Raw genomic sequence first — 25,676 nt, forward strand, 5'->3', positions numbered from 1 at the left:
TTTTTCCCTAGTTATCCTCTTACCCTTAATATACTTATAAAACATCTTAGGATTTTCCTTTATTTTGCTCGCCAGTGTTATTTCATGGCCCCTCCTTGATCTCCTAATTTCTTTTTTAAGTATCCCCCTGCACTTTATGTACTCCTCTAGGGCTTCCTCCATCTTTAGCCTTTTGTATCTGCCAAAAGCCCTCCTTTTTTTCCTACTCCATTCTCATATATCCCTGACATCCAAGGTTCCCTGTGGTTTTTGGAACCACCCTTGACCTTTACGGGAACATGTTGCCATTGTATGATCTCAATCTCCCTTCTGAAAGCCTCCCATTGCTCCGATGAGGATTTTCCTACAAGTAGCTGATCCCAGTCCATTTTGGCCAGATCCTGCCTTATCCTATTAAAATCGGCCTTCCCCCAATTTAGAACCTTTATTTCCGGCCCATCCCTGTCCTTTTCCATGACCACCTTAAATCTCACCATATTATGGTCACTGTCACCAAAGTGCTCACCTACTAGCACTTTTTCCACTTGGCCGGCCACATTCCCTAGAATTAGGTCCAGTACCGCCCCCTCTCTTGTAGGACTTTCTACATGCTGGCTCAAAAAGCTTTCCTGGATGCACTTTAAGAATTCTACACCCTCTGAGCCTTTCACACTCTGACTATCCCAGTTAATATTGGGGAAGTTGAAATCCCCCATTATTATTACCCTATTATTTGCACATTTCTCTGAGATTTGCCTACATATCTGTTCCTCTATCTCCCCCTGACTGTTTGGAGGCCTATAGTACACTCCCAGCAAAGTGCTTGCCCCCTTTTTGCTTTTAAGCTCCACCCATATGGCCTCATTAGAGGAACCTGCTAATATATCATCCCTCCTTACTGCAGTAATTGACTCCTTAATTAATATTGCGACACCCCCTCCTCTTATACCTCCCCCTCTGTCTCGCCTGAAGATTCTGTACCCCAGAATATTGAGCTGCCAGTCTTGCCCCTCCCTCAACCATGTCTCCGTGATAGCAACAATATCATACTCCCATGTGTTTATCAACACCTTCAGTTCATCCACCTTATTTGCAAGACTCCTTGCATTAAAATAGATGTCATCCAGCCTTGTCCTTATATATTTGCCCTGTCTACCAAGCTGACTTGTTTTTTTCTCTATAATTGGCAGCACATCACCCCCTATTTCAGCTCCCCTCTGTGTCCCATCCCCCTGCCAAGTTAGTTTAAACCCCCCCCCCAACAGTGCTAGCAAACCTCCCCGCAAGGATATTTGTCCCGCTCTGGTTCAGGTGCAACCCGTCCGACTTGTACAAGTCCCACCTTTCCCAGAAGCAGGCCCAGTGATCCAGGAAAGTAAAACCCTCCCTCCTACACCAACTCTTTAGCCACGCATTCATCTGCTCTATCCTCCTATTCCTATACTCACTAGCACGTGGCACTGGGAGTAATCCAGAGATTACAACCTTTGAGGTCCTGCTCTTTAATCTGTTACCTAGCTACCTAAATTCTTGATGCAGGACCTCATCCCCCTTCCTACCTATGTCGTTGGTCCCAATGTGGACCACGACCTCTGCTTGCTCACCCTCCCCCTTAAGAATGCCCTGTAGCCGCTCAGTGACATCCATGACCCTGGCCCCAGGGAGGCAACAAACCATCCTGGAGTCACGTTTGCGGCCACAGAAACGCCTATCTGTTCCCCTTACGATAGAATCCCCTACCACTATTGCTCTCCCACTCTTTTTCCTCCCTTTCTGAGCAGCAGAAGTGTCCCTGGTGCCAGGAAGCTGGCTGCTGCTGCCTTCCCCTGGTGAGTCATCCCCCTCAACAGTATCCAACTTGGTATACCTGTTTGAAAGGGGGATGTCCGCAGGGGTTCCCTGCGCTTCCTGCCTGCCTCTGTTGCTCCGCCTGATGGTCACCCAATTTCTTTCTGCCTGTGCAGCCCTACTCTGCGGCGTGAACAACTCGCTAAACGTGCTATCCACGACCCTCTCAGCATCGCGCATGCTCCAAAACTCATCCACCCACAGCTCGAGCGCCACAATGCGGTCTACAAGTAGCTGCAGCTGGATGCATTTCCCACACACATGGTCGTCAGGGACACTGGCAGCATCCCTGACTTCCCACATGGAGCAAGAGGAGCAGAACACGGGTCTGAGCTCTCCTGCCATGACTTACTCCTTTAATTAATTAAAAAATTTATTCAACACCCCAGTTACAGGTATACTCTAGGGCGCTTTATTTACCAACTGTCCCCACTACAACACAGAGACCCTAGAAATTTAACACCACAGAATTCAAGCTTGTATTGAAAAGAGAGAAATACTCACCAACCAATCACTTACCTGCTTCCTGCTGATGTCACACTTGGATTACTTTTTACCTCTCCCGGAACCTGGATTGGTATGCCTCGGACTGCTCCCTCTTATACTCAGCCGCCTCGGGCTGCTCCTGCGCAGGTCCGCTGCTTCTCCGGTCTCGGGGCTGTGGGCCTCGCTGCCTCTGACTGCTCCCTTTTATCCTCCGCCGCCTCGGACTGCTCCCGCGCAGGTCCGCTGCTTCTCCGGTCTCGGGGCTGTGTTTGAACTCTCCTGGGTTTTGGCGCTCTCGCTCTGCTCCCGCTGAGCTTGAACTCTCCCGGGTTTTGGCGCTCTCGCTCTGCTTCCGCTGAGTTTGAACTCTCCTGGGTTTTGGCGCTCTCGCTCTGCTCCCGCTGAGTTTGAACTCTCCTGGGTTTTGGCGCTCTCGCTCTGCTCCCGCTGAGTTTGAACTCTCCCGGGTTTTGGGTTTCACCAATCTTTTTCTCTTCACATATCTATAAAAGCTTTTACAGTCAGTTTTTATGTTCCCTGAAAGCTTACTCTCATATTCTATTTTCCCTTTCTTAATTAATCCCTTTGTCCTCCTTTGCTGAATCCTAAACTGCTCCCAATCCTCAGGATTATTGCTTTTTCTGGCCAATTTATATGTCCTCTCCTTGGATCTTATGCTATCCCTAATTTCCCTTGTTAGCCATGATTGAGTCACCTTTTTTGTTTTATTTTAATGCCAAACTGGGATGAACAAATTCTGTAGCTCATCCATTCGGTCTTTGAATGTTTGCCATTGCCTATCCACCGTCAACCCTTTGAGTGCCATTCCCCAATCAATCCTACCCAACTCACACCTCAGACCATCGTAGTTTCCTTTATTTAAATTGAGGACCCTAGTCTCTGAGTCAACTACTTCATTCTCCATCTTAATGAAGAATTCGATCATATTATGATCGCTCCGACCCAAGGGGCCTCGTACAACAAGATTGCTAATTAATCCTTTCTCATTACATAATACCCAATCTAAGATGGCCTGATCTCTGGTAGGTTCCTCGACATATTGGTCCAAGAAACCATCCCGTAAACACTCCAGGAATTCCTCCTCCACAGTATTGTTACTAATTTGGTTGGCCCAATCTGTATGTAGATTAAAGTCACCCATGATGACTGCTGTGCCCTTATTGCACGCTTCTTTAATTTCCCTTTTAATGCCATCCCCAACCTCCGCCTTACTGTTTGGAGGTCTATATACCACTCCCACTCTTGTTTTTTTCCCCTTAGTATTTCTCAATTCTACCCATACAGATTCCACATCATCAGAGCTAATATCCTTCATTACAATTGTATTAATCCCTTCTTTACCCAGTAATGCTACCCCACCTCCCTTTCCTTTTTGCCTATCTTTCCCGAATATCGAATATCCCTGGATGTTGAGTTCCCAGCCTTGGCCATCCTTGAGCCACGTTTCCGTAATCCCAACCAAATCATTTTTGTTTACCTCTATTTGTGCTGCCAATTTGTCCACCTTATTACAAATGCTCCTCGCATTAAGACACAAAGACTTCAGGCTTGTTTTTTTAACGCTCTTAAACCTATTAGAATTAATATTTACTGTGGCCACGTTTGATTTAAACCGTTGATTTCTCTGACTGCCACTTTTGTTTTTCTCCTTCCTATCTTTTGCTTTTATCCCTGTTTCCCTTTCCTCTGTCTCCCTGCTCAGGTTCCCAACCCCCTGCCATTTTAGTTTAAACCCCCCCGAACAGTGTTAGCAAACCTCCCTGCAAGGATATTTGTCCCGCTCTGGTTCAGGTGCAACCCGTCGGACTTGTACAATCCCACCTTCCCCAGAAACAGGCCCAGTGATCCAGGAAATGAAAGCCCTCCCTCCTGCACCAACTCTTTAGTCATGCATTCATCTGCTCTATCCTCCTATTCCTATACTCACTAGCACGTGGCAGAGGGAGTAATCCAGAGATTACAACCTTTGAGCTCCTGCTCTTTAATCTGCTACCCTTTAATCTGCTACCTAGCTCCCTAAATTCTTGCTGCAGGACCTCATCCCTCTTCCTACCCATGTCATTGGTCCCAATGTGAACCACGACCTCTGACTGTTCACCCTCCCCCTTTAGAATGCCCTGCAGCCGTTCAGTGACATCCTTGACCCTGGCACCAGGGAGGCAACAAACCATCCTGGAGTCACGTCTACGGCCACAGAAACGCCTATCTGTTCCTCTTACGATAGAATCCCCTACCACCATTGCTCTCCCACTCTTTTTCCTCCCTTCCTGAGCAGCAGAAGCACCCCTGGTGCCAGGAAGTTGGCTGCTGCTGCCTTCCCCTGGTAAGTCATCCCCCTTAGTGGTTGGGCTACTGGTTATTGGTTAGGATTGGGGTTAGTGGTTGGGGCTAGTGGTTATTGGTTAGGATTGGGGTTAGTGGTTGGGGCCAGTGGTTATTGGTTAGGATTGGGGTTAGTGGTTGGTGCTAGTGGTTATGATTGGGGTTAGTGGTTGGGGCTAGTGGTTATTGGTTAGGATTGGGGTTAGTGGTTGGGGCTAGTGGTTATTGGTTAGGATTGGGGTTAGTGGTTGGGGCTAGTGGTTATTGGTTAGGATTGGGGTTAGTGGTTGGGGCTAGTGGTTATTGGTTAGGATTGGGGTTAATGGTTGGGGCTAGTGGTTATTGGTTAGGATTGGGGTTAGTGGTTGGGGCTAGTAGTTATTGGTCAGGATTGGGGTCAGTGGTTTGGGGCTAGTGGTTAGTGGTCAGGATTGGGGTTAGTGGTTGGGGCCAGTGGTTGGGGGTAGTTGATAGGATATTAGGCTTAGGAGATAGTGATTAAGGTTAGAACCCACTATTGACAACGCCAGTGTCACTAGACGTGTCCTTTTTCATTTCATGTTTTTAACCTCACGTAGACGAGTCACAAAACAGCCTCATGAATTGTTCATTCAAGGAACCTTCTTTCTGGCCCGAGCCTGATTTCTTCCCTTCTTTCACATCTCGACACTTCCCACAGAAATAGACATCAGGGACATTAGACTTTGTGATTTGGGTCAAGAACAGGTGGATCCAGGTATTGTGCAGATTACATCCAATCATCAGTCTGCCTGAAAAGGGCTTCTGACAATAACCTGTCACCAGGCCCCACCAATCACCATCTGATTCCACCATCATATCTTCATCCATTACCCGCCTTTCACCCTCACTGGAGCTGGTTTCACCACCATGACCATTCTCCACACTGAGGCTCTCTGATTCCCATTTATAGCCTCAGTGTAAGTGGTCCCTGGATTTGGTGTCACAGTGTAAGTGGTCCCTGGATTTGGTGTCTCAGTGTAAGTGGTCCCTGGATTTGGTGTCTCAGTGTAAGTGGTCCCTGGATTTGGTGTCTCAGTGTAAGTGGTCCGTGGATTTGGTGTCACAGTGTAAGTGGTCCCTGGATTTGGTGTCACAGTGTAAGTGGTCCCTGGATTTGGTGTCACAGTGTAAGTGGTCACAGGATTTGGTGTCTCAGTGTAAGTGGTCCCTGGATTTGGTGTCTCAGTGTAAGTGGTCCCTGGATTTGGTGTCTCAGTGTAAGTGGTCCCTGGATTTGGTGTCTCAGTGTAAGTGGTCCCTGGATTTGGTGTCTCAGTGTAAGTGGTCCCTGGATTTGGTGTCTCAGTGTAAGTGGTCCCTGGATTTGGTGTCACAGTGTAAGTGGTCCCTGGATTTGGTGTCTCAGTGTAAGTGGTCCCTGGATTTGGTGTCTACTTCAGTCACCTCTTCAAAAAATTCAATCAGGTTCAGCAGAACATGACCGACCCTTTACAAATCCATGCTGGCTCTCTCTAATCAACTGAAAATTTTCAAGGTGTTCAGTCACCCTGTCTTTAATTACAGACTCCAGTCATTTCCCCACAACTGGTCTCTAATTCCCCGGTTTCCCTCTCTCACCATTCTCAAATAGCGGAGCGACATGCGCAATTTTTAAATCTGATGAAATGGTTACCAAATCAAGAGAACTTTGGAAGATTATAGTTTGGGCATCTGCAATGTTCTCACCTACTTCCTTTAAAACCTTGGCTTGGAAACCATCTGGTCTGGGGGATTTGCTACTCTTTAGTGCCATTATTTTCTTCATTACTGTTATTTTGGTGAGTCCCCGTCCCTGATTCAATATTAGTGTCCTTGGGATGTCCGGCCTGCTATCCTCTTCCACTCTGTCAATACTGACACAAAATAATTATTCAACATGTCCGCCTTTTTATTATCATTTACAATGTCACCATTATCAGTTTTCAAGGGGCCTGACCACCCTCTTTTTCCTAATATAATTGTAATAAAAATTGTGTTGATTTTGATAATCCTTACAAGTTTCTTTTCGTATTCCTTTTGTAGCTCTTACTATCTGTTTGTCACCCTTTGTTGTTCTTTGTATTTCTCCCAATCACCAGGATTTGTGCTATTTATTGCATTTTTGTATGCTTTTTCTTTTAGTTTTATGTTGTCTCTTACCTCTTTAGTCGTCCATGGCTGTGTTGTTTTGTCAAGTAGAGCTCTTGCCCCTCAGGTTCTGTATCACCTTAAATTCATTTTTGAACACGTCCCACTGATCTTCTGTCATTTTACCCATTAACAGATTTTCCCAGTTTACTGTGGACAGTCTCTGTCTCATCCTGTTGAAGTTGCCCTGAACTAACACTAGAACCTTAGTAGCTGTTTCGCGTTTCTCCCTTTCAAATATAATGTGGAACTCGATCATGTTATGATCGCTGTTAGATAAATGTTCACACACCTTGAGGCTGTTGACTAAATCTGGCTCATTACTCAATCTAATATGGCCTGCCCCCTTGTAGGTTCTAGGACATATTGTTGCAGAAAATTATTTAAACACGTGAGAAATTCACCCGAGAAGATGATAGAGACCAAAGTACCATTTTCCCCTCTCAGTGTGGCCCTGAAGGACTGTGTCCAGGCTGAAGTTCTGTTCCCACCGTACGATCCTCCCCCAGATTGTCCTTTCTGAGCTCCAGCCAGGTGATGCTGAACACTCAGGTGGGAAAGACAAAAATCTACAACAATGTGTTTTAAACAAAGCTGATTTATTTGACATCTATCCAGAGTATTAAAATCCAGCCCAGTTACAGGAGTTATTAACATCAACAGAAACAAACCCCAACTGTCAGAATGAACATGGTTCAGTCCTGGATGTGATTAACAGCAGCAAAACTAGCAGAATCCAATCCCTGCAGTCACTTGTGAACTCACTGGTGTCTCAGCAGGTTGGATGACTGAATGAATCCCTTCCCACACTCAGAGCAGGTGAATGGCTGCTCCCCAGTGTGAAGTCGCTGGTGTCAGCAGGCTGGAGTGCTGAGTGTATCCCTTCCCACACACAGAGCAAGTGAAAGGCCACTCCCCAGTGTGAAGTTGCTGGTGTGTCAGCAGGCTGGAGTGCTGAGTGTATCCCTTCCCACACATGGAGCAAGTGAACGGCCACTCCCCAGTGTGAAGTCGCTGGTGTGTTAGCAGGCTGGAGTGCTGAGTGTATCCCTTCCCACACACGGAGCAAGTGAACGGCCACTCCCCAGTGTGAAGTCGCTGGAGTGTCAGCAGGCTGGAGTGCTGAGTGAATCCCTTCCCACACACGGAGCAAGTGAACGGCCACTCCCCAGTGTGAAGTCGCTGGTGTGTCAGCAGGCTGGAGTGCCGAGTGTATCCCTTCCCACACACGGAGCAAGTGAACGGTCACTCCCCAGTGTGAACTCGTTGATGTCTCAGCAGGTTGCCTACCAGAGTGAATCCCTTCTCACATACAGAGCAAGTAACCGGCCTCTCCCCAGTGTTAACTCGGTGGTGTGTCAAAAGGTCAGATGACTGAGTGAATCTCTTCTCACAGACGGAGCAGGTGAATGGCCTCTCCCCAGTGTGAACTTGCTGGTGTCTTACCAGCTCTACAGAAGTTTTAAAGCTGTCCCCCACAGTCAGAGCATTAAAAGGTCTCTCCCCAGTGTGAATGAGCTGGTGTGTTTGGAGCGGGGGTGAGTGAGTGAATCCCTTCCCACACACGGGGCAGGTGAACGGCCTCTCCCCAGTGTGACTGCATCAATGAGTTTCCAGCTGGTACGGGTAATAGAATCGCTTCCCACAGTCCTCATATTTCCATGGTTTCTCCGTGGTGCAGGTGTCCTTGTGTCTCTCCAGGTTGGACGATCAGTTGAAGCCTCGTCCACACACAGAACACGTCAATGGAGCGATGATTTTTCAGGCTGTGTAACTGGTTAAAGTTCTTTCCAGGCAGGGCACTGGAACACTCTCACGGGGGTGTGTGTTTCTCGGTGCTTTTCCAGTCACACTGATGTTTGAAATCTTTTCCCACTGACAGAACAGACAAACATTTCTCCTTCCACATTCAAAGAAGATATTCAGGTCCTGATGAATGGAGTGACTCTGTCAGATCTTGATGTGATGATTGGTTTGAGTTTGCGGTGTGTAAATGCTGCCCTTCTCACAGCCTGTAAAAGGAGTTTACAAAAGCCATCACTGTGAGTCCAGGATAGAAATTGACAAGATTCTCTCCTCCTGGTTCCTGGCCAAGGGGGCCGCGCATGCGCCCTGCTGCCCCGAGCCTCTCAAGATGGTGGCCATTAACCCGGGCCTGTCACCGGGAGAAAGCCCCGCAGCTGCCGCCCCACTCGGGGCAAACGCCCGGCCCGGAGGCTCTTGTTCAGGGCCTGAGGCCCACCCCGGGTGTTTGTGAAGCGGATAATGTTCAGTGTTTTAATAATGGGGCCTGGGGCCGCACTCGGGGTGTATGCAGCCCGCGCCGGGGTTTATATTTTTTTGAGTCAAACATATTTATTTAAACATGGTAGTACTTGTTACAAATCATCAATTACATAATAAATCCATAACATTCATTAGCCGCAATAAAACAAAGCCTCAAAAACAGCTTTATTATTAACAATATAAATACAATAATAAATTTTTACAGGTAAATCAATAATATTTACAGTACAAACTGCCACTATATAATAAACCAAGAAAAGAAAGAACCCATATACGCCAGTCCTACTGGCATCGCTCAATCATTCAGTCATTCATTCCTCCATTCGTTAGCTCAAGCGTAAATTACATTGTGCATGTCTGCGTGCGTGCGTGTCATTTGTCTACCTGCGTACATGCGTGCGTTCATTCATCCGTCCAGACAGGCCTCACGCTCACCCAGTAGGATGCCCACTTTCATCCTAGGGAGTGAAGGCCCTTCATTCGGTCAAACGTAAGATCCATTGTGTATGCGTGTGTGCATGCATATTATTTGTGTCCGCATGCGTGCGTTCACTTGAGCGTTCGTTCGTTCGATCGTTCGTACATTAAGGAAAGCTTTAACACTTATTAACACCACAATATACAAAGTCCCATAACCATATCAGAAATCAGTTAAAGCTTCAAGTAAACTACTTTTAACCAGAACCCAAAACTTCTTCAACAAAACAAGTTCTACGCCAGTCCTATTGGCACTCTAATAACTCCTCGCCTTCACTTGATGTTATCTAACCATATAATGTCATGATCCTTGACCACAGTCTTCAACTCTCAAATTCCGTAAAAGCAAAATGACTCAAATTTCCTTCTTCTTGCTGTTATCACTCACAGGGCCCAGCCATCAAGACATTCATTATGCCTTGCCGATATTACTTTGTTTTGCCTTTTATCTTCCTTTTATTTTCCTTTTTCACTTTTATCCCATTCTCTTTTCCCATCTTATGGCCGCTCAAGCGCCATACTATAGATGGGAACAGTCTGTCTTTCCTCCACCAAATGGCGGCACACAAACCCGATCCCATCACCGAAACAAAGCCTCACAGCTGCCACCAGATGGAGCACAGGCGGGGCCGCTGGAACTCATTCGGGCCGGAGACCGTTCTTCACCTTTAGAAACCGTGCAGCATGCTCACCCACAGCATCTCCCGACTCCGCTTCTGTCAACCAGCCGCTCCGCCCTACGCCCCCCGCCTGGGGTCCTCCGTGCTGGGCCTCCCACCTAGGACAGTATCCTCTGGGTCTTCCAGCCTGGGCCTTCTGCACTGGGCCCTTCGCACTGGTATTCCTCGTGAGCAGCCGGGGTATGGAGCAGCCCGTTCACACAGCACCGAGCAGAGCTGAGCTGCTGAGAATCTCGCAGCCTCCCCTGGGATTCATGAACCCGCTCACTGAGCTCGGGGTGTGAGCGGCCCGCGGCCCCCCGGGGTTCATGAACCCGCTCCCTGAGCTCGGGGTGTGAGCGGCCCGCGTCCCCCCGGGGTTCATGAACCCGCTCCCTGAGCTCGGGGTGTGAGCGGCCCGCGTCCCCCCGGGGTTCATGAACCCGCTCGGGGTGTGAGCGGCCCGCGTCCCCCCGGGGTTCATGAACCCGCTCCCTGAGCTCGGGGTGTGAGCGGCCCGCGTCCCCCCGGGGTTCATGAACCCGCTCCCTGAGCTCTCTCACCTGATGTGTCAGCAGCTGCTGCCAAGGTCCGCGCATGCTCAGCTCACACTGCCCGGGTGATTGACGGGAGCGTGAACCAATAGGAAGAGCGGGGCGGGGCTGGAGGCCCGAGCGGGCGGCGGATCCTCCAACCAATGGCGGTGCAGCAAGGGGGCGGGACTTGTTGACCAGCTCAGGTGCGCTGGGGCCGATTGTGACGCGCTGTCCCCAGGTGAGAGCAGCTCAGTCAGCACAGAGCTGGGGCTGGAATCTGGGAGAGGGGCTCCAGTCAGCACAGAGCTGGGGCTGGAATCTGGGAGAGGGGCCACAGTCAGCACAGAGCTGGGGCTGGAATCTGGGAGAGGGGCTCCAGTCAGCACAGAGCTGGGGCTGGAATCTGGGAGAGGGGCCACAGTCAGCACAGAGCTGGGGCTGGAATCTGGGAGAGGGGCCACAGTCAGCACAGAGCTGGGGCTGGAATCTGGGAGAGGGGCTCCAGTCAGCACAGAGCTGGGGCTGGAATCTGGGAGAGGGGCCCCAGTCAGCACAGAGCTGGGGCTGGAATCTGGGAGAGGGGCCACAGTCAGCACAGAGCTGGGGCTGGAATCTGGGAGAGGGGCCACAGTCAGCACAGAGCTGGGGCTGGAATCTGGGAGAGGAGCCACAGTCAGCACAGAGCTGGGGCGGAATCTGGGAGAGGGGCCCCAGTCAGCACAGAGCTGGGGCTGGAATCTGGGAGAGGAGCCACAGTCAGCACAGAGCTGGGGCTGGAATCTGGGAGAGGGGCCTCAGTCAGCACAGAGCTGGGGCTGGAATCTGGGAGAGAGGCCACAGTCAGCGGGCCTGGCAAAGTGCCAGATCCACAGCAGCTTCACTAAAGAAGCTTTTTAAAAACAAATTTCCTGCAGTTTCACAGACAGCCTTGGTCATTACAAAAATCTGAAATGTTTAATCATTAAATCAAAAGCATCAAAAAGGAAGAGAGCAGCAAAAGTAAAGAAAGACTTGCATTTATATAGCGCCATTCACGACCACCAGACATCTCAAAAGCACTTTACAGTCAATGAAGTACTTTTTGAAGTGGAGTCACTGTTGTAATGTGGGAAACACGGCAGTCAATTTGCACCCAGCAAGCTCCCACAAGCAGCAATGTGATAATGACCAGATAATCTGTTTTTGTTATGCTGGTTGTGGGATAAATATTGGCCAGGACACCGGGGATAACTCCCCTACTCTTCGAAATAGTGCCATGGGATCTTTTACATCCACCCGAGAGCAGACGGGGCCTCGGTTTAACGTTTCATCAGAAAGACGGCACCTCTGACAGTGCAGCACTCCCTCAGCACTGCACTGGAGTGTCAACCTAGGTTTATGTGCTCAAGTCCCTTGAGTGGGACTTGAACCCACCACCCTTTGACCCAGAGGCGAGTGTGCTACCAACTGAGCTACAACTGACAATGTTGGTCCCTGAGAGGTAGAGACAGGAGAAATTATTATGGGGAATAAGGAAATGGCAGAAACGTTAAACAAATATTTTGTATCTGTCTCACAGTAGAAGACACAAAAGCATACCAAAAATGATGGGAAACCGAGGGTCTAATGAGGGTGAGGAACTTAATGTAATTAATATAAATACTACAGTAGTAGAGAAAATAATGGCACTAAAAGCCGACAATTCCCCTGGACCTGACGGCCTACATCCTAGGGTTCTAAAAGAGGTGGCTGAAGAGATAGTGGATGCATTGGTTTTGATCTTCCAAAATTCCCTAGATTCTAGAACGGTCCCAGCGGATTGGAAGGTCACAAATGTAACACCGCTATTAAAGAAAGGAGGGAGAGAAAACAGGGAATGACGGGCCAGTTAGCCTGACATCAGTCGTTGGGAAAATGCTGGAATTTCTTGCTCCGGAAGTTGTATCAGGGCACTTAGAAAATCATAAAACCATGTTGACTCAGCCTAATCATGTTATGAAAGGGAAATCATGTTTGACAAATTTATTCGAGTTTTTTGAGGATGTAACTAGCAGGGTAAAGGGGAACCAGTGGATGTAGTATATTTGGATTTCCAAAAAGCATTCGATAAGGTGCCACATATAAGGTTATTACACAAGATTAGGGCTCACGGGGTTGGGGGTAATATAGTAGCATGGACAGAGGATTGGTTAACGGACAGAAAACAGAGATTATGAATAAACAGATCTTTTTCAGGTTGGCAGGCTGAGACTAGTGGGGTGCCGCAAGAATCAGTGTTGGGGCCTCAGCTATTTACAATCTATATTAATGACCTAGATGAAGGGACCGAGAGTAATGTGTCCAAGTTTGCTGATGATACAAAGCTAGGTGGGACAGTAAGCTGTGAGGAGAACACAGAGTCTGCAAAGGGAGATAGATAGACTAGTGAGTGGGCAGTAAGGTGACAGATGGAGTATAATGTGGGGAAATGTGAGGTTATTCACTTTGGTAGGAAGAATAGAAAAACAGAATATTGTTTAAATGGTGAGAAACTTTCAAATGTTGGTGTTCAGAGAGATTTGGGTGTCCTTGTGCAAGAAACACAGAAAGCGAGCATGCAGGTACAGCAAGCAATGAGGAAGGCAAATGGCATGTTGGCCTTTATTGCAAGGGGGTTGGAGTATAAGAGTAAGGAAGTCTTGCTCCAATTGTACAGGGCCTTGGTGAGACCACACCTGGAGTACTGTGCACAGTTTTGGTCTCCTTATCTAAGGAAGGATATACTTGCCTTGAAGGCGGTGCAACGAAGGTTCACTAGATTGATTCCTGTGATGAGAGGGCTGTCCTATGATGAGAGATTGTGTAGAATGGGCCGATACTCTCTGGAGTTTAGAAGAATGAGAGGTGGTCTCATTGAAACATACAAGATTCTGAAGGGGATTGACAGGGTAGATGCTGAGAGGTTGTTTCCCTTGGCTGGAGTGTCTAGAACTAGGGGGCATAGACTCAGGATAAGGGGTCGGCCATTTAAGACTAAGATGAGGAGGAATTTCTTCACTCAGAGGGTTGTGAATCTTTGGAATTCTCTGCCCCAGAGGGCTGTGAATGCTGAGTCCTTGAGTATATTCAAGGCTGAGACAGATAGATTTTTGGACTCTCGGGGAGTTGAGGTCAATGATCAGCCCTGATCTTATTGAATGGCAGAGCAGGCTCGAGGGGCTGTGTGGCCCACTCCTGCTATTATTTCTTATGGACTTTCAAAAGGCATTTGATAAAGTACCACATAAGAGACTTACTCGGAAAATAGAAGCACAGGGAATTAAAGGGCTGATGGTAATTTGGGTATAATTGGCTAAGGGAGGGGAGGCAGTGAGCAGTGCTGAGGGATGTTTTTCTGACTGGAGGGAAGTATGCAGTGGGTTCCCCAGGGGTCGGTATTTGGACCATTGCTTTTCTTGTTATATATAACTGACCTGGACTTGGGCATAGGTGTGCAAGTTTGAAGTTTACAGATGATACAAAACTTGGCAATGTTGTACAGGAAACTTTGAGATATCAGGCACCGACGGGACCGAGCTGCTGCCATCCCATCAAAACAGCCGGACAAACCAGAGCTAATGTTGAAACATACGGAGCTTTTCAGCTCCGTGTGAATCAACAAACCATGTTGCTTCGCAACAGCTTCTAAACAGTCGGCCATACCTTGCAAGCGTCTCTGTAGCTTAGCAACAGCTTCTGTGAGACCTTGCAGAGCCTGACTGGTGAAAAAAAAGCCACGAGAAGAAAAAAAACCAAACGAAACAGCTCCTGATTTTTGCCGGTGGATCGAGCATTCCGGACAATTAACCTCCGGATAAACCAAAGTTTCCTGTAAATAGTGAGCATAGCAGTAGCAGACTTCAGAAGGACAGAAACAGACTGTGAAATGAGCAGACACAAGACAGATTAAATTAAATGAGGATAAGTGTGAAGTGGTGCACTTTGGGAGAAACAACAGGGAGAGGCCGTATAATCTAAATGGGACTATTTTGAGGGGGTGCAAGAGCAGAGGGACCTGGGGATCCATATTCACAAATCTTTGAAAGTGCCACGGCAAGTTGGTGAGGCGGTTCAGAAAGCGTATGGGATACTTGGCTTTGTAAACAGGGCCATTGAATACAAAAACAAGGAAGTTATACTAAACCTTTACAAATCACGAGTTAGGAACATAGGACAGGAGGAGGCCATTCAGCCCCTCGAGCCTGTTCCACCATTCAATGAGATCATGGCTGATCTGCGACCTAACTCCATACACCCGCCTTTGGCCCATATCCCTTAATACCTTTGGGTAACAAAAACCTATCAATCTCAGATTTAAAATTAACAATTGTTCTAACATCAATTGCCGTTTGCAGAAGAGAGTTCCAAACTTCTACCACCCTTTGTGTGTAGAAGTGTTTCCTAATTTCACTCCTGAAAGGTTTGTCTCTAATTTTTAGACTATGCCCCCAGTCCTAGAATCCCCAACCAGCGGAAATAGTTTCTCTCTATCTACCCTATCTGTTCCCCTTAATATCCTGAAAACCTCGATCAGATCACACCTTAACCTTCTAAATTCCAGGGAATACAACCCTAATTTGTGTAATCTCTCCCCGTAACTTAACCCTTGAAGTCCGGGTATCATTCTGGTAAACCTACGCTGCACTCCCTCCAAGGCCAATATATCCTTCCTAAGGTGTGGTGCCCAGAACTGCTCACAGTACTCCAGGTGTGGTCTAACCAGGGTTTTGTACAGCTGCAGGGTTTTGGCCTCAGCTGGAGTCTTGTGTACAGTTCTGGGCACCACACTTTAGGAAGGATGTCAAGGCCTTGGAGAGGGTACAGAGGAGGTTGACCAGGATGGTACCAGGGATGAGGGACTTCAGTTAGGTGGAGAGATTGGAGAAGCTGGGATTGTTCCCCTTCGAGCAGAGAAGGTTAAGAGGAGACCTAATAGAGGTGTTCAAAATGATGAGCGGTTTTGATCGAGCAAGTAGGGAGAAACTGTTCACTCTGGCAAGTGGGTCGGTAACCAAAGTTCACAGATTTAAAATAGTTGCTAAAAGAACTAGAGGGAAATGAGGAGAATTGTTTTCACACAGAGGGTTGTTAAGATCTGGAACACACCATCTGAAAGGATGCTGGAATCAGGTTCCACAGGAACTTTCAAATGGTAATTGTACATGTACTTGAAGAGGACTAGTTTGCAGAGTTCTGGGGATAAAGCTGGGGTTTGGGACTAAATTGGACAGCTCTTTCAAAGAGCCGGCACAGACACGATGGGCCGAATCACCTCCTTCTGTGCTGTTAGATTCTATGATCAGTGTGAACACGCTGGTGACTCTTAAGGTTCTTAGAGCTTTTAAAGCTCTTCCCACAGTCAGAACATTTAAAGGGTCTCTCGTCAGTGTGAACAAGCTGGTGTGACAGGAGGGTGGATGACTGAGTGAATCCCTTCCCACACACGGAGCAGGTGAACGGCCTCTCACCAGTGTGAACTCGCTAGTGTATCTTCAGCTCCCCGGAGCTTTTAAATCTCTTCCCAGTCAGAACATTTAAAGGGGTTCTCTCGTCAATGTGAACTCGCTGATGTGTCAGCAGGTGGGATGACTGAGTGAATCCCTTCCCACACACGTAGCAGGTGAACGGTCTCTCCCCAGTGTGAACTCGCTGGTGTACCAGCAGGTTGGAGGACTGAGCGAATCCCTTCCCACATTCGGAGCAGGTGAACGGCCTCTCCCCAGTGTGGAGGAGCCAGTGTTTCTTCAGATCCCCGGAGCTTTTAAAACTCTTCCCACAGTCAGAACATTTAAAGGGTCTCTCGTCAGTGTGAACTCGCTGGTGTCCCTTCAGAACCCCGGAGCTTTTAAAGCTCTTCCCACAGTCAGAACATTTAAAGGGTCGCTCGTCAGTGTGAACTCGCTGATGTGTCTGCAGGGTGAATGAATCAGTGAATCCCTTCCCACACACGGAGCAGATGAATATCCTCTCCCCAGTGTGGAGGCGCTGATGTGTCAGCAGGTTGGAGGACCGAGCGAATCCCTTCCCACACACTAAGCAGGTGAACGGCCTCTCCCCAGTGTGAACTCGCTGGTGTTGCTTGAGTTCCCAGGGGCTTTTAAAGCTCTTCCCACAGTGAGAACAGTTAAATGGCCTCTCATCAGTGTGAACTCGCTGATGTCCCTTCAGTTCCCCGGGGCTTTTAAAGCTCTTCCCACAGTCAGGACAGTTAAATGGCCTCTCATCAGTGTGAACAAGCTGGTGTCCCTTCAGATCCCAGGGGCTTTTAAAGCTCTTCCCACAGTCAGAACACTGAAATGGTCGCTCATCAGTGTGAACTCGCTGGTGTGTTTGCAGGTGGGATGAACAAACAAATCCCTTTCCACACACGGAGCAGGTGAACAGACTGTCCCTGGTGCGACTGCGCCGTTGAACTTCCAATGCAGGCGGGGAACTGAATCCCTTCTCGCCGTCCCCACCTTTACCCGGTTTCTCCCCGGTGTGACAGTGCATGTGTCTCGCCACGTCAGGCGATCGGCTGAATCTGCGATTGCTGCTTTCTCCTTCCATGTGCAAAGGCCGATGATATTCAGGTCCTGATGAATCGAATGACTTTGTCAGAGCTTGACGTGATGTTTGGTCTGAGCTTCCCGCCTGTAACTGCTCCACTTCTATAACCCTGTAAATTGAGTTCAGAAAATGATCAGAGGCAAACTGTTGTTTAATTTTCCCCATTCCGACCCTAGGGGCAGTGAAGCTGATTTTCAGGCCCCAGCTGCTGCACAGGTTGGTTGAAAGGATCAGCAGTAATGGTGGCTGTAATACCCACAAGCCCCTGCGCTGCAGAAAGCGCTCTGTTGACGCTGAGTCCCGCGCATGTGCTCATGGCCCCCACGCTCACCCTCCTGCTCCACAATCGCCCATCCCGATCGGTCCGCAATGGGCATAGTCAGCACACAAAACCCTGCGGTTGGAACATCGGGCGCGTATACGGAGCCGCAACATCTGGTACGTGTGCGCGGCTCAGGTGGGGGCGAGTCGGTGTTTCGCCTCAGCTGTCAGGGAGGTGCGCATGCGCAGGACGACCCAACATTCTTCCCGTCAGCAATCACTCCCTTGTTTCTTTAATAAAAACAGAGAATGCTGGAAATACTCAGCAGGTCAGGCAGCATCTGTGGAGAGAGAAACAGAGTTAATGTTTCAGGTCGATGACCTTTCGTCAGAACTGCTTGTTCTTTAGTGTCAGCCAGTGGCTCAGTTGGTAGCACTCTCGCCTCTGAGTCAAGAAAGTTGTGGGTTCAAGTCCCAGCCCAGAGACTTGAGCACAAAAATCTAGGCTGACACTCCAGTGCAGTGCTGAGGGAGTGCGGCACTGTCGGAGGTGCCGATTTTTGGAGCAGACGTTAAACCGAGGCCCCGTCTGCTCTCTCAGGTGGATGTCAAAGATCCTACGGCACTATTTCGAAGAAGAAAAGCAAAGAGAGGGCATGAAAAAAATATTGGCAAGGAAAACAAGTGGAGCCTATTAGGGACTATAAAGGTAACCTGTGTGTGGAAGCGGAAGACATGAACATGGTTTTTAATTAATACTTTGCACCTGTTTTCACAAAAGAGAGGGACGATGCAGACATTGCAATCAGGGAGAAGGAGTGTTGCAGTGGGGAAAGAGTTAAACTGACATCGCTGGCAGTTTCACTGAATGGTGTAATAAAGACCATACTTTGCAGTAATAAGATTTTTCTAAGTTGCTGAATTGGCAGTTGAGATAACATAGCCGGACACGGAACCATAGGAGGCCGAGAGGATGTAAGTTCTGTTCTGGCAGGAAAGTAAAACAATGAGTTGGAAGTAAAAGAGGCCGAGAGAGGCAGGAAAGGAGGACAACGAGTCAGAAGTACAATGTTGATGAGACCCCATCTGGCATAAATAGAGGTCATAGTTGCAACAACAGCTTGTGGGATAACGGACATATACTTTTCCGATAATAAAGACAGTACTTTAATGTAACGTGGCATAGGCAACCAATCAGTGAAGATGCATGCGGGCCGGGATCCAATCGGGTGGCAGGAATGAATTGTGCATGAGATGGCCATGTGTATTGTAATGTATAAAAATGTAGTGTTTGCTGTGGCAATTTGGAAAGGTCTGGCTAAGACAGAGCAGACTGTTTCCCCACCGGTGCAATAAAACAACTTGACTATCGATCTAAAACCTTGTGTCGAGTGTTGGTTTAAAATACTCCACAACAATTGGCGTCACGAACAGGATTCGAACCTGTGCGGGGATAGACAGTATACATGGACCAGGGTCCTGCAGCGGTTCCACAATAGTGCAAATATATTCCACCGTGCACTGAGTCAAGCCTTAGACGGGTTAGACCTATCAAAGTACCAGAGCGCCCTACTCCAATATGTCAATGACATAATGATTGCATCAGAGGATGCCAAAGGACACATGGGAGCAGTACTAGCCACCCTCCAGACACTTCAGAAAGCTGGCTTTAAATTGAGCCCCAAAAAGGCACAGGTTGGACTGTCCAAAGTAAAGTATCTGGGGCACGAAATGAGCCAGGGGTATAAGGCACTCCCGCAGGAAGGAAAGGCAGCCATAAAAGACATGCCAAGGCCAGTGACCGTCCGGGGAGTGAGGAAAGTGTTGGGACTGTTTAACAACTGCAGGAATTTTATATCAGACTTTGCAGGGAAAGCAGAGCCGATTCAATGGTTAGTTAAAGGGGGAGACCCACCACTGATAAGATAGAATGGGAATCGGAGCAGGACGAGGCTTATGCAAAATTAAAAGCAGCCCCGACGTCTGCACCCGCACTAGGATTGCCAAATATAGTCAAACCATTCCATATATACTATAGTATATAGACGGGAACTTCTATAACGCTGTAGTCACCCAAGAGTACGGGGGAGATATGAGGCCAATTGCCTATTACTCCACCCAACACACCCCCGTGGCTATTAGTGGCGAGATGTGTGGCGACCCTTGACTGAGCCGCATGGGCGGTGCGGATATGTGAGCCCGTCACTATGTCAGGACAGCTGATATTACACACGCAACACACAGTGTGGACCTGCTAAACACAGGCAAAATGAAGGCTGTATCAGACAGAAGGAGGGCGGCTTGGGAAGCAGTATTGATACCCAAGGACAGATCAGTCCAGATTATAAGGGAACATAGAGTCAACCCCGCAGAGGGAATGCTAACAGAGGGTGAGGCACACGAGTGTCAGTTAGTAATCGAAGAAGAGGTCAGAGGAACCGTATCAGAATCGCCTCTTGAAAATCCCAAACACACCTTTTATGTAGACGGATCTCGCCGATATATAAATGGGGAGCCACACACGGTTGGGCAGTAGTATCCGAGAATGGAGAAACAGTCGCAAAGGGAGGGCTTGAAGGAGGAACCTCAGCTCAAGTAGCAGAACCAGTGGCTCTCACGGAAGCACTGAAATTGGCAAAGGGAAAATGAGTAAATATATACACATAGTGGGTATGCGTTTGGGGTAGTACATGATTATATGATAGCGTGGAATAGGAGAGGGTATGTAACCTCCGGAGGAAGACAAATACAGCACGAGGAGGTAGTGAGAGACCTAGTAGAAGCGGTAAAAGGAGCAGAAGAGGGAGCAGTGATTAAAATAAAGGCACACCGCAAGATAGTGAGTGAGCAACAAAAAGGAAATATGCTGGCTGATCAGGCAGCAAGAGCAGCAGGTAGGATAACAGCAGAGGAAGTGAACACTAAAAGAATCCAAGAGGAGACCGAAATGGAGGAGCAGGAGCAGTGGACAAAGAGAGGCGCAGCCAAAGGTAGAGATGGAATATGGAAAAAGGATCACAGGGTGACCGGACTGACACCATATGAACTCAGGACTGGACGAGCAATGTGTCTGCCGGAAGGAGTAGCATCTGGTAGCGAGGGACTAGGACACTTAAAAGATAAAATGAGGAAATACATACAAACATTGGATAATCAATTGAAGGAGCTCAAACAAGAAGTTAAAGAACAGCAAGACATCAGAGGTAAAAATACACAAAAGCAGGGGGCCTCGGAGCCCCTACCCAAGGTGGGCGAGCAGGTATTTGTTAAAATATTGCCAGAGAGATCGGGATTTACCCAGCAATGTGGAAAATTGCCCAAGTATGTCCTGTCTACAAAAAGCAGGACAAATCCGACCCGACCAATTACCGTCCCATCAATCTACTCTCAATCATCAGCAAAGTGATGGAAGGTGTCGTCGACAGTGCTATCAAGCGGCACTTACTCAGCAATAACTTGCTGATGCCCAGTTTGGGTTCCGCCAGGGCCACTCAGCCCCTCACCTCATTACAGCCTTGGTCCAAACATGGACAAAAGAGCTGAACTCAAGAGGTGAGGTGAGAGTGACTGCCCTTGACATCAAGGCAGCATTTGATCGAGTGTGGCATCAAGGAGCCCTAGCAAAACTGAAGTCAATGGGAATCAAGCGGAAAACTCTCCATTGGTTGGAATCATACCGAGCACAAAGGAAGTTGGCTGTGGTTGTTGGAGGTCATTCATCTCAATCACATGACATCACTGCAGGAGTTCCTCAGGGCAGTGTCCTAGGCCCAACCATCTTCAGCTGTTTCATCAATGACCTTCCCTCCATCATAAGGTCAGAAGTGGGGATGTTCGCTGATGATTGCACACTGTTCAGCACCATTCGAGACTCGTCAGATACTGACGCAGTCCGTGTCCATATGCAGCAAGACCTGGACAACATTCAGACTTGGGCTGACAAGTGGCAAGTAACATTCGCACCACACAAGTGCCAGGCAATGACCATCTCCAACAAGCGAGACTCTAACCATCTCCCCTTGACATTCAATAGCATTACCATCGCTGAATCCCCCACTATCAACATCCTGGGGGTTACCATTGATCAGAAACTGAACTGGACCAGCCATATAAATACTGTGGCTACAAGAGCAGGCCAGAGGCTGGGAATTCTGCGGCGAGTGTCTCACCTCCTGACTCCCCAAAGCCTTTCCACCATCTACAAGGCACAAGTCAGGAGTGTGATGGAATACTCTCCACTTGCCTGGATGAGTGCAGCTCCAACAACACTCAAGAAGCTCGACACCATTCAGGATAAAGCAGCCCGCTTGATTGGCGCTCCATCTACCACCTTCAACATTCACTCCCTCCACCACTGGCGCACTGTGGCTGCAGTGTGTACCATCTACAAGATACACTGCAGCAACTCGCCAAAGCTCCTTCAACAGCACCTTCCAAACCCGCGACCTCTACCACTTAGAAGGACAAGGGCAGCAGACGCATGGGAACATCACCACCTACAAGTTCCCCTCCAAGCCACATACCATCCTGACTTGGACCTGTATCGCCGTTCCTTCACTGTAGCTGGGCCAAAATCTTGGAACTCCCTTCCCAACAGCATTGTGGGTGTACCTACACCATATGGACTGCAGCGGTTCAAGGCGGCGGCTCACCACCATCTTCTCAAGGGCAATTAGGGATGGGTACGAAATGCAGGCCTAGCCAGCCAGCAACGCCCACATCCCATCAATGAATAAAAAAAATTCTCACCTAGATGGACTGGACCATTTCAGGTTATCATGACCAGTGATACGTGCGCATGTATAGATATGAGGGGAAAGGGTAGATAGAAACATCGGACCCAATTAAAACGATAAAGCAATAACCCATCGGATCTTAAATCCCACAGGAACACTGGAATAAACACCGGAGATAAACTAACCTCTGGTGACGACCAGGCTTCTGCTTAATTTACAGGGAAACTTCACCATGAAGGTGGGATTACTGCTGGGACATACCACATTACACGACAAGTACATGATGAAGAAGCACCATGTTTTAATGGAACAATCACATTCGGAGTCTCATCCACGGCTCCCAATACACAGAAAGAAGAGACAAAAGACCAGGTAGGCCTCAGGGCGGCGAGAGCGGCGGAGGGAATCTCGGACTTGCAGTGATATAAAGAGGCCCCAGAGACCAGGTAGGCCTCAGAGCAGCGGCGGGAATCTCGGACTTGCGGTGATATAAAGAGGCCCCAGAGACCAGGTAGGCCCCAGAGCGGCGGCAGGAATCTCGGAGGAGCGGTGATATAAAGAGGCCCCAGAGACCAGGTAGGCCCCAGAGCGGCGGCGGGAATCTCGGACTTGCGGTGATATAAAGAGGCCCCAGAGACCAGGTAGGCCCCAGAGCGGCGGCGGGAATCTTGGACTTGCAGTGATATAAAGAGGCCCAGAGACCAGGTAGGCCCCAGAGCGGCGGCCGGAATCTTGGACTTGCGGTGATATAAAGAGGCCCCAAAGACCAGGTAGGCCCCAGAGCGGCGGCAGGAATCTCGGAGGAGCGGTGATATAAAGAGGCCCCAGAGCGGTGGCGGGAATCTCGGAGGAGCGGTGATATAAAGAGGCCCCAGAGACCAGGTAGGCCCCAGAGCGGCGGTGGGAATCTCGGACTTGCGGTGATATAAAGAGGCCCCAGAGACCAGGTAGGCCCCAGAGCGGTGGCGGGAATCTCGGAGGAGCGGTGATATAAAGAGGCCCCAGATACCAGGTAGGCCCCAGAGCGGCGGCAGGAATCTCGGACTTGCGGTGATATAAAGAGGCCCCAGATACCAGGTAGGCCCCACAGCGGCGGCAGGAATCTCAGACTTGTGGTGATATAAAGATGCCCCAGCGACCAGGTAGGCCCCAGAGCGGCGGCAGGAATCTCGGAGGAGCGGTGATATAAAGAGGCCCCAGAGACCAGGTAGGCCCCAGAGCAGTGGCGGGAATCTCGGAGGAGCAGTGATATAAAGAGGCCCCAGAGACCAGGTAGGCCCCAGAGCGGTGGCGGGAATCTCGGAGGAGCGGTGATATAAAGAGGCCCCAGAGACCAGGTAGGCCCCAGAGTGGTGGCGGGAATCTCGGAGGAGCGGTGATATAAAGAGGCCCCAGAGACCAGGTAGGCCCCAGAGCGGTGGCGGGAATCTTGGAGGAGTGGTGATATAAAGAGGCCCCAGAGACCAGGTAGGCCCCAGAGCGGCGGCGGTAATCTCGGACTTGCGGTGATATAAAGAGGCCCCAGAGACCAGGTAGGTTTACTAATCTCTGAACTCAGAGAGGGAGAGAAGTAAAAAGTAATCGAAGTGTGATGTCACCAGAAAGCAGGTAAGTGATTGGTTGGAGAGTATTTCTCTCTTTTTAAACCTTAACTCTGTGGTTTATAGTTTCTAAGGTCTCTGTGGTGTAGCGGGGACTGTTGGTAAACCAGGACCCTTAAATATGCCATTTAACTGTAGTGTAACTGGTGGGATTGATTTGATTTAATTTAATTTCAATTAATTAAAGGGTAAGTCATGACAGGAGAGCCCGGCCCTGTGGCATGCTCCTCCTGTGCTATGTGGGAACTCAGGGACACTTCCTGTGTCCCTGACAACTATGTGCGCAGGAAGTGTGTCCAGTTGCAGCTACTGGCAGACCGCATTGCGGCGCTAGAGCTGCGATTGGATACATACTGGACCATTCGCGATGCTGGGAAGTCGTGAATAACACGTTTAAGCAGTTGGTCACACCGCAGGCAAAGGTTGGACAGGCAGAAAGGGAAGGGGTGACCAACAGGCAAAGTACTAGGCGCACGCAGGTAGTGCAGGGGTCCCCTGTGGACATCCCCCTCTCAAACAGATACACCACTTTGAGTACTGCTGGGGGGGATGGCTTATCAGAGGAAGGCAGCAGCAGCCAGCTTCCTGGCACCAGGGGTGGCTCTGCTGCACAGGGCGGGAGGAAAGAGGGGTAGAGCTATAGTAATAGGGGATTCTATTTTAAGGGGAATAGATAGGAGTTTCTGCTGCTGCAAACGAGACTCCAGGATTGTGTGTTGCCTCCCTGGTGCAAGGGTCAAGGATATCTCAGGGTGGCTGCAGAACATTTTGGAAGGGGAGGGTGAACAGCCAGTTGTCATGGTGCATATAGGTACCAATGATATAGGTAAAAAAACAGGATGAGGTCCTAAAAGCTGAATATAGGGAGTTAGGAGGTAAATTAAAAAATAGGACCTCAAAGGTAGTAATCTCAGGATTGCTACCAGTGCCACATGCTAGTCAGAGTAGAAATAGAAGGATATTTCAGATGAATACGTGGCTAGAGGAATGGTGCGAGGGGGAGGGATTCCAATTCCTGGGACACTGGAACCGGTTCTGGGGGAGGTGGGACCAGTTCAAACCAGACGGTTTACACCTGGGCAGGGCCGGGACTGATGTCCTAGGGGGAGTGTTTGCCAATGCTCTGGGGGAGGGTTTAAACTAAAATGGCAGGGGGTTGGGAACCTGAGCAGGGGGACGGGAACCTGAGCAGGGGGACAGAGGAAAGGGAAACAAGGATAAAAGCAAAAGATAGGAAGGAAAAAAACAAAAGTGGCAGTCAGAGAAATCAACGGTTTACATCAAACATGGCCACAGTAAATAATAATTCTAGTAGGTCGAAGAGCGTTAAAAAAACAAGCCGGAAGGCCTTGTGTCTTAATGCAAGGAGCATTCGTAATAAGGTGGATGAATTAGCTCCGCAAATAGAGCTAAACGAATATGATTTGATTGGGATTACGGAAACATGGCTCCAGGGTGGCCAAGGCTGGGAACTCAACATCCAGGGGTATTCAATATTCAGGAAAGATAGGCAAAAAGGAAAGGGAGGTGGGGTAGCATTGCTGGTTAAAGAAGGGATTAACACAATTGTAAGGAAGGATATTGCTCTGATGATGTGGAATCTGTATGGGTAGAACCGAGAAATACCAAGGGGCAGAAAACGTTAGTGGCAGTGGTATATAGACCTGCAAACAGTAATGCAGAGGTTGGGGATGGCATTAAAAGGGAAATTAGAGAAGCGTGCAATAAGGGCACAGCAGTCATCATGGGTGACTTTAATCTACATATAGA

General features: G+C 48.8%; 2 protein-coding genes across 2 annotated transcripts in view; both read right to left on the bottom strand.

Annotated features, from left to right (window-relative positions):
* The window catches only part of LOC147118929 (uncharacterized), a gene marked incomplete at its 5' end in the record, with an annotated part of 50,129 nt that extends 42,080 nt beyond the window's left edge, over positions 1-8,049 (bottom strand). The window contains one exon of the mRNA XM_085983998.1: positions 7,627-8,049. Coding sequence (XP_085840124.1) covers positions 7,627-8,049 — 423 coding nt within the window. The remainder of the gene's footprint in view (positions 1-7,626) is intronic.
* Positions 8,050-9,226: 1,177 nt separating this feature from the next.
* LOC147118930 (uncharacterized) lies at positions 9,227-17,569 on the bottom strand. Its single transcript, XM_085984654.1, has one exon. The coding sequence runs from the start codon at positions 17,471-17,473 to the stop codon at positions 16,241-16,243; it is 1,233 nt and encodes a 410-aa protein (XP_085840780.1). The 5' UTR covers positions 17,474-17,569; the 3' UTR covers positions 9,227-16,240.
* Between the last annotated feature and the right edge of the window lie 8,107 nt (positions 17,570-25,676).

Source organism: Somniosus microcephalus, chromosome 4, assembly GCF_052327205.1.
Source record: "Somniosus microcephalus isolate GS21.2 chromosome 4, FLI_Smic_1.0, whole genome shotgun sequence".
NCBI classification, from domain to species: Eukaryota; Metazoa; Chordata; class Chondrichthyes; order Squaliformes; family Somniosidae; genus Somniosus; species Somniosus microcephalus.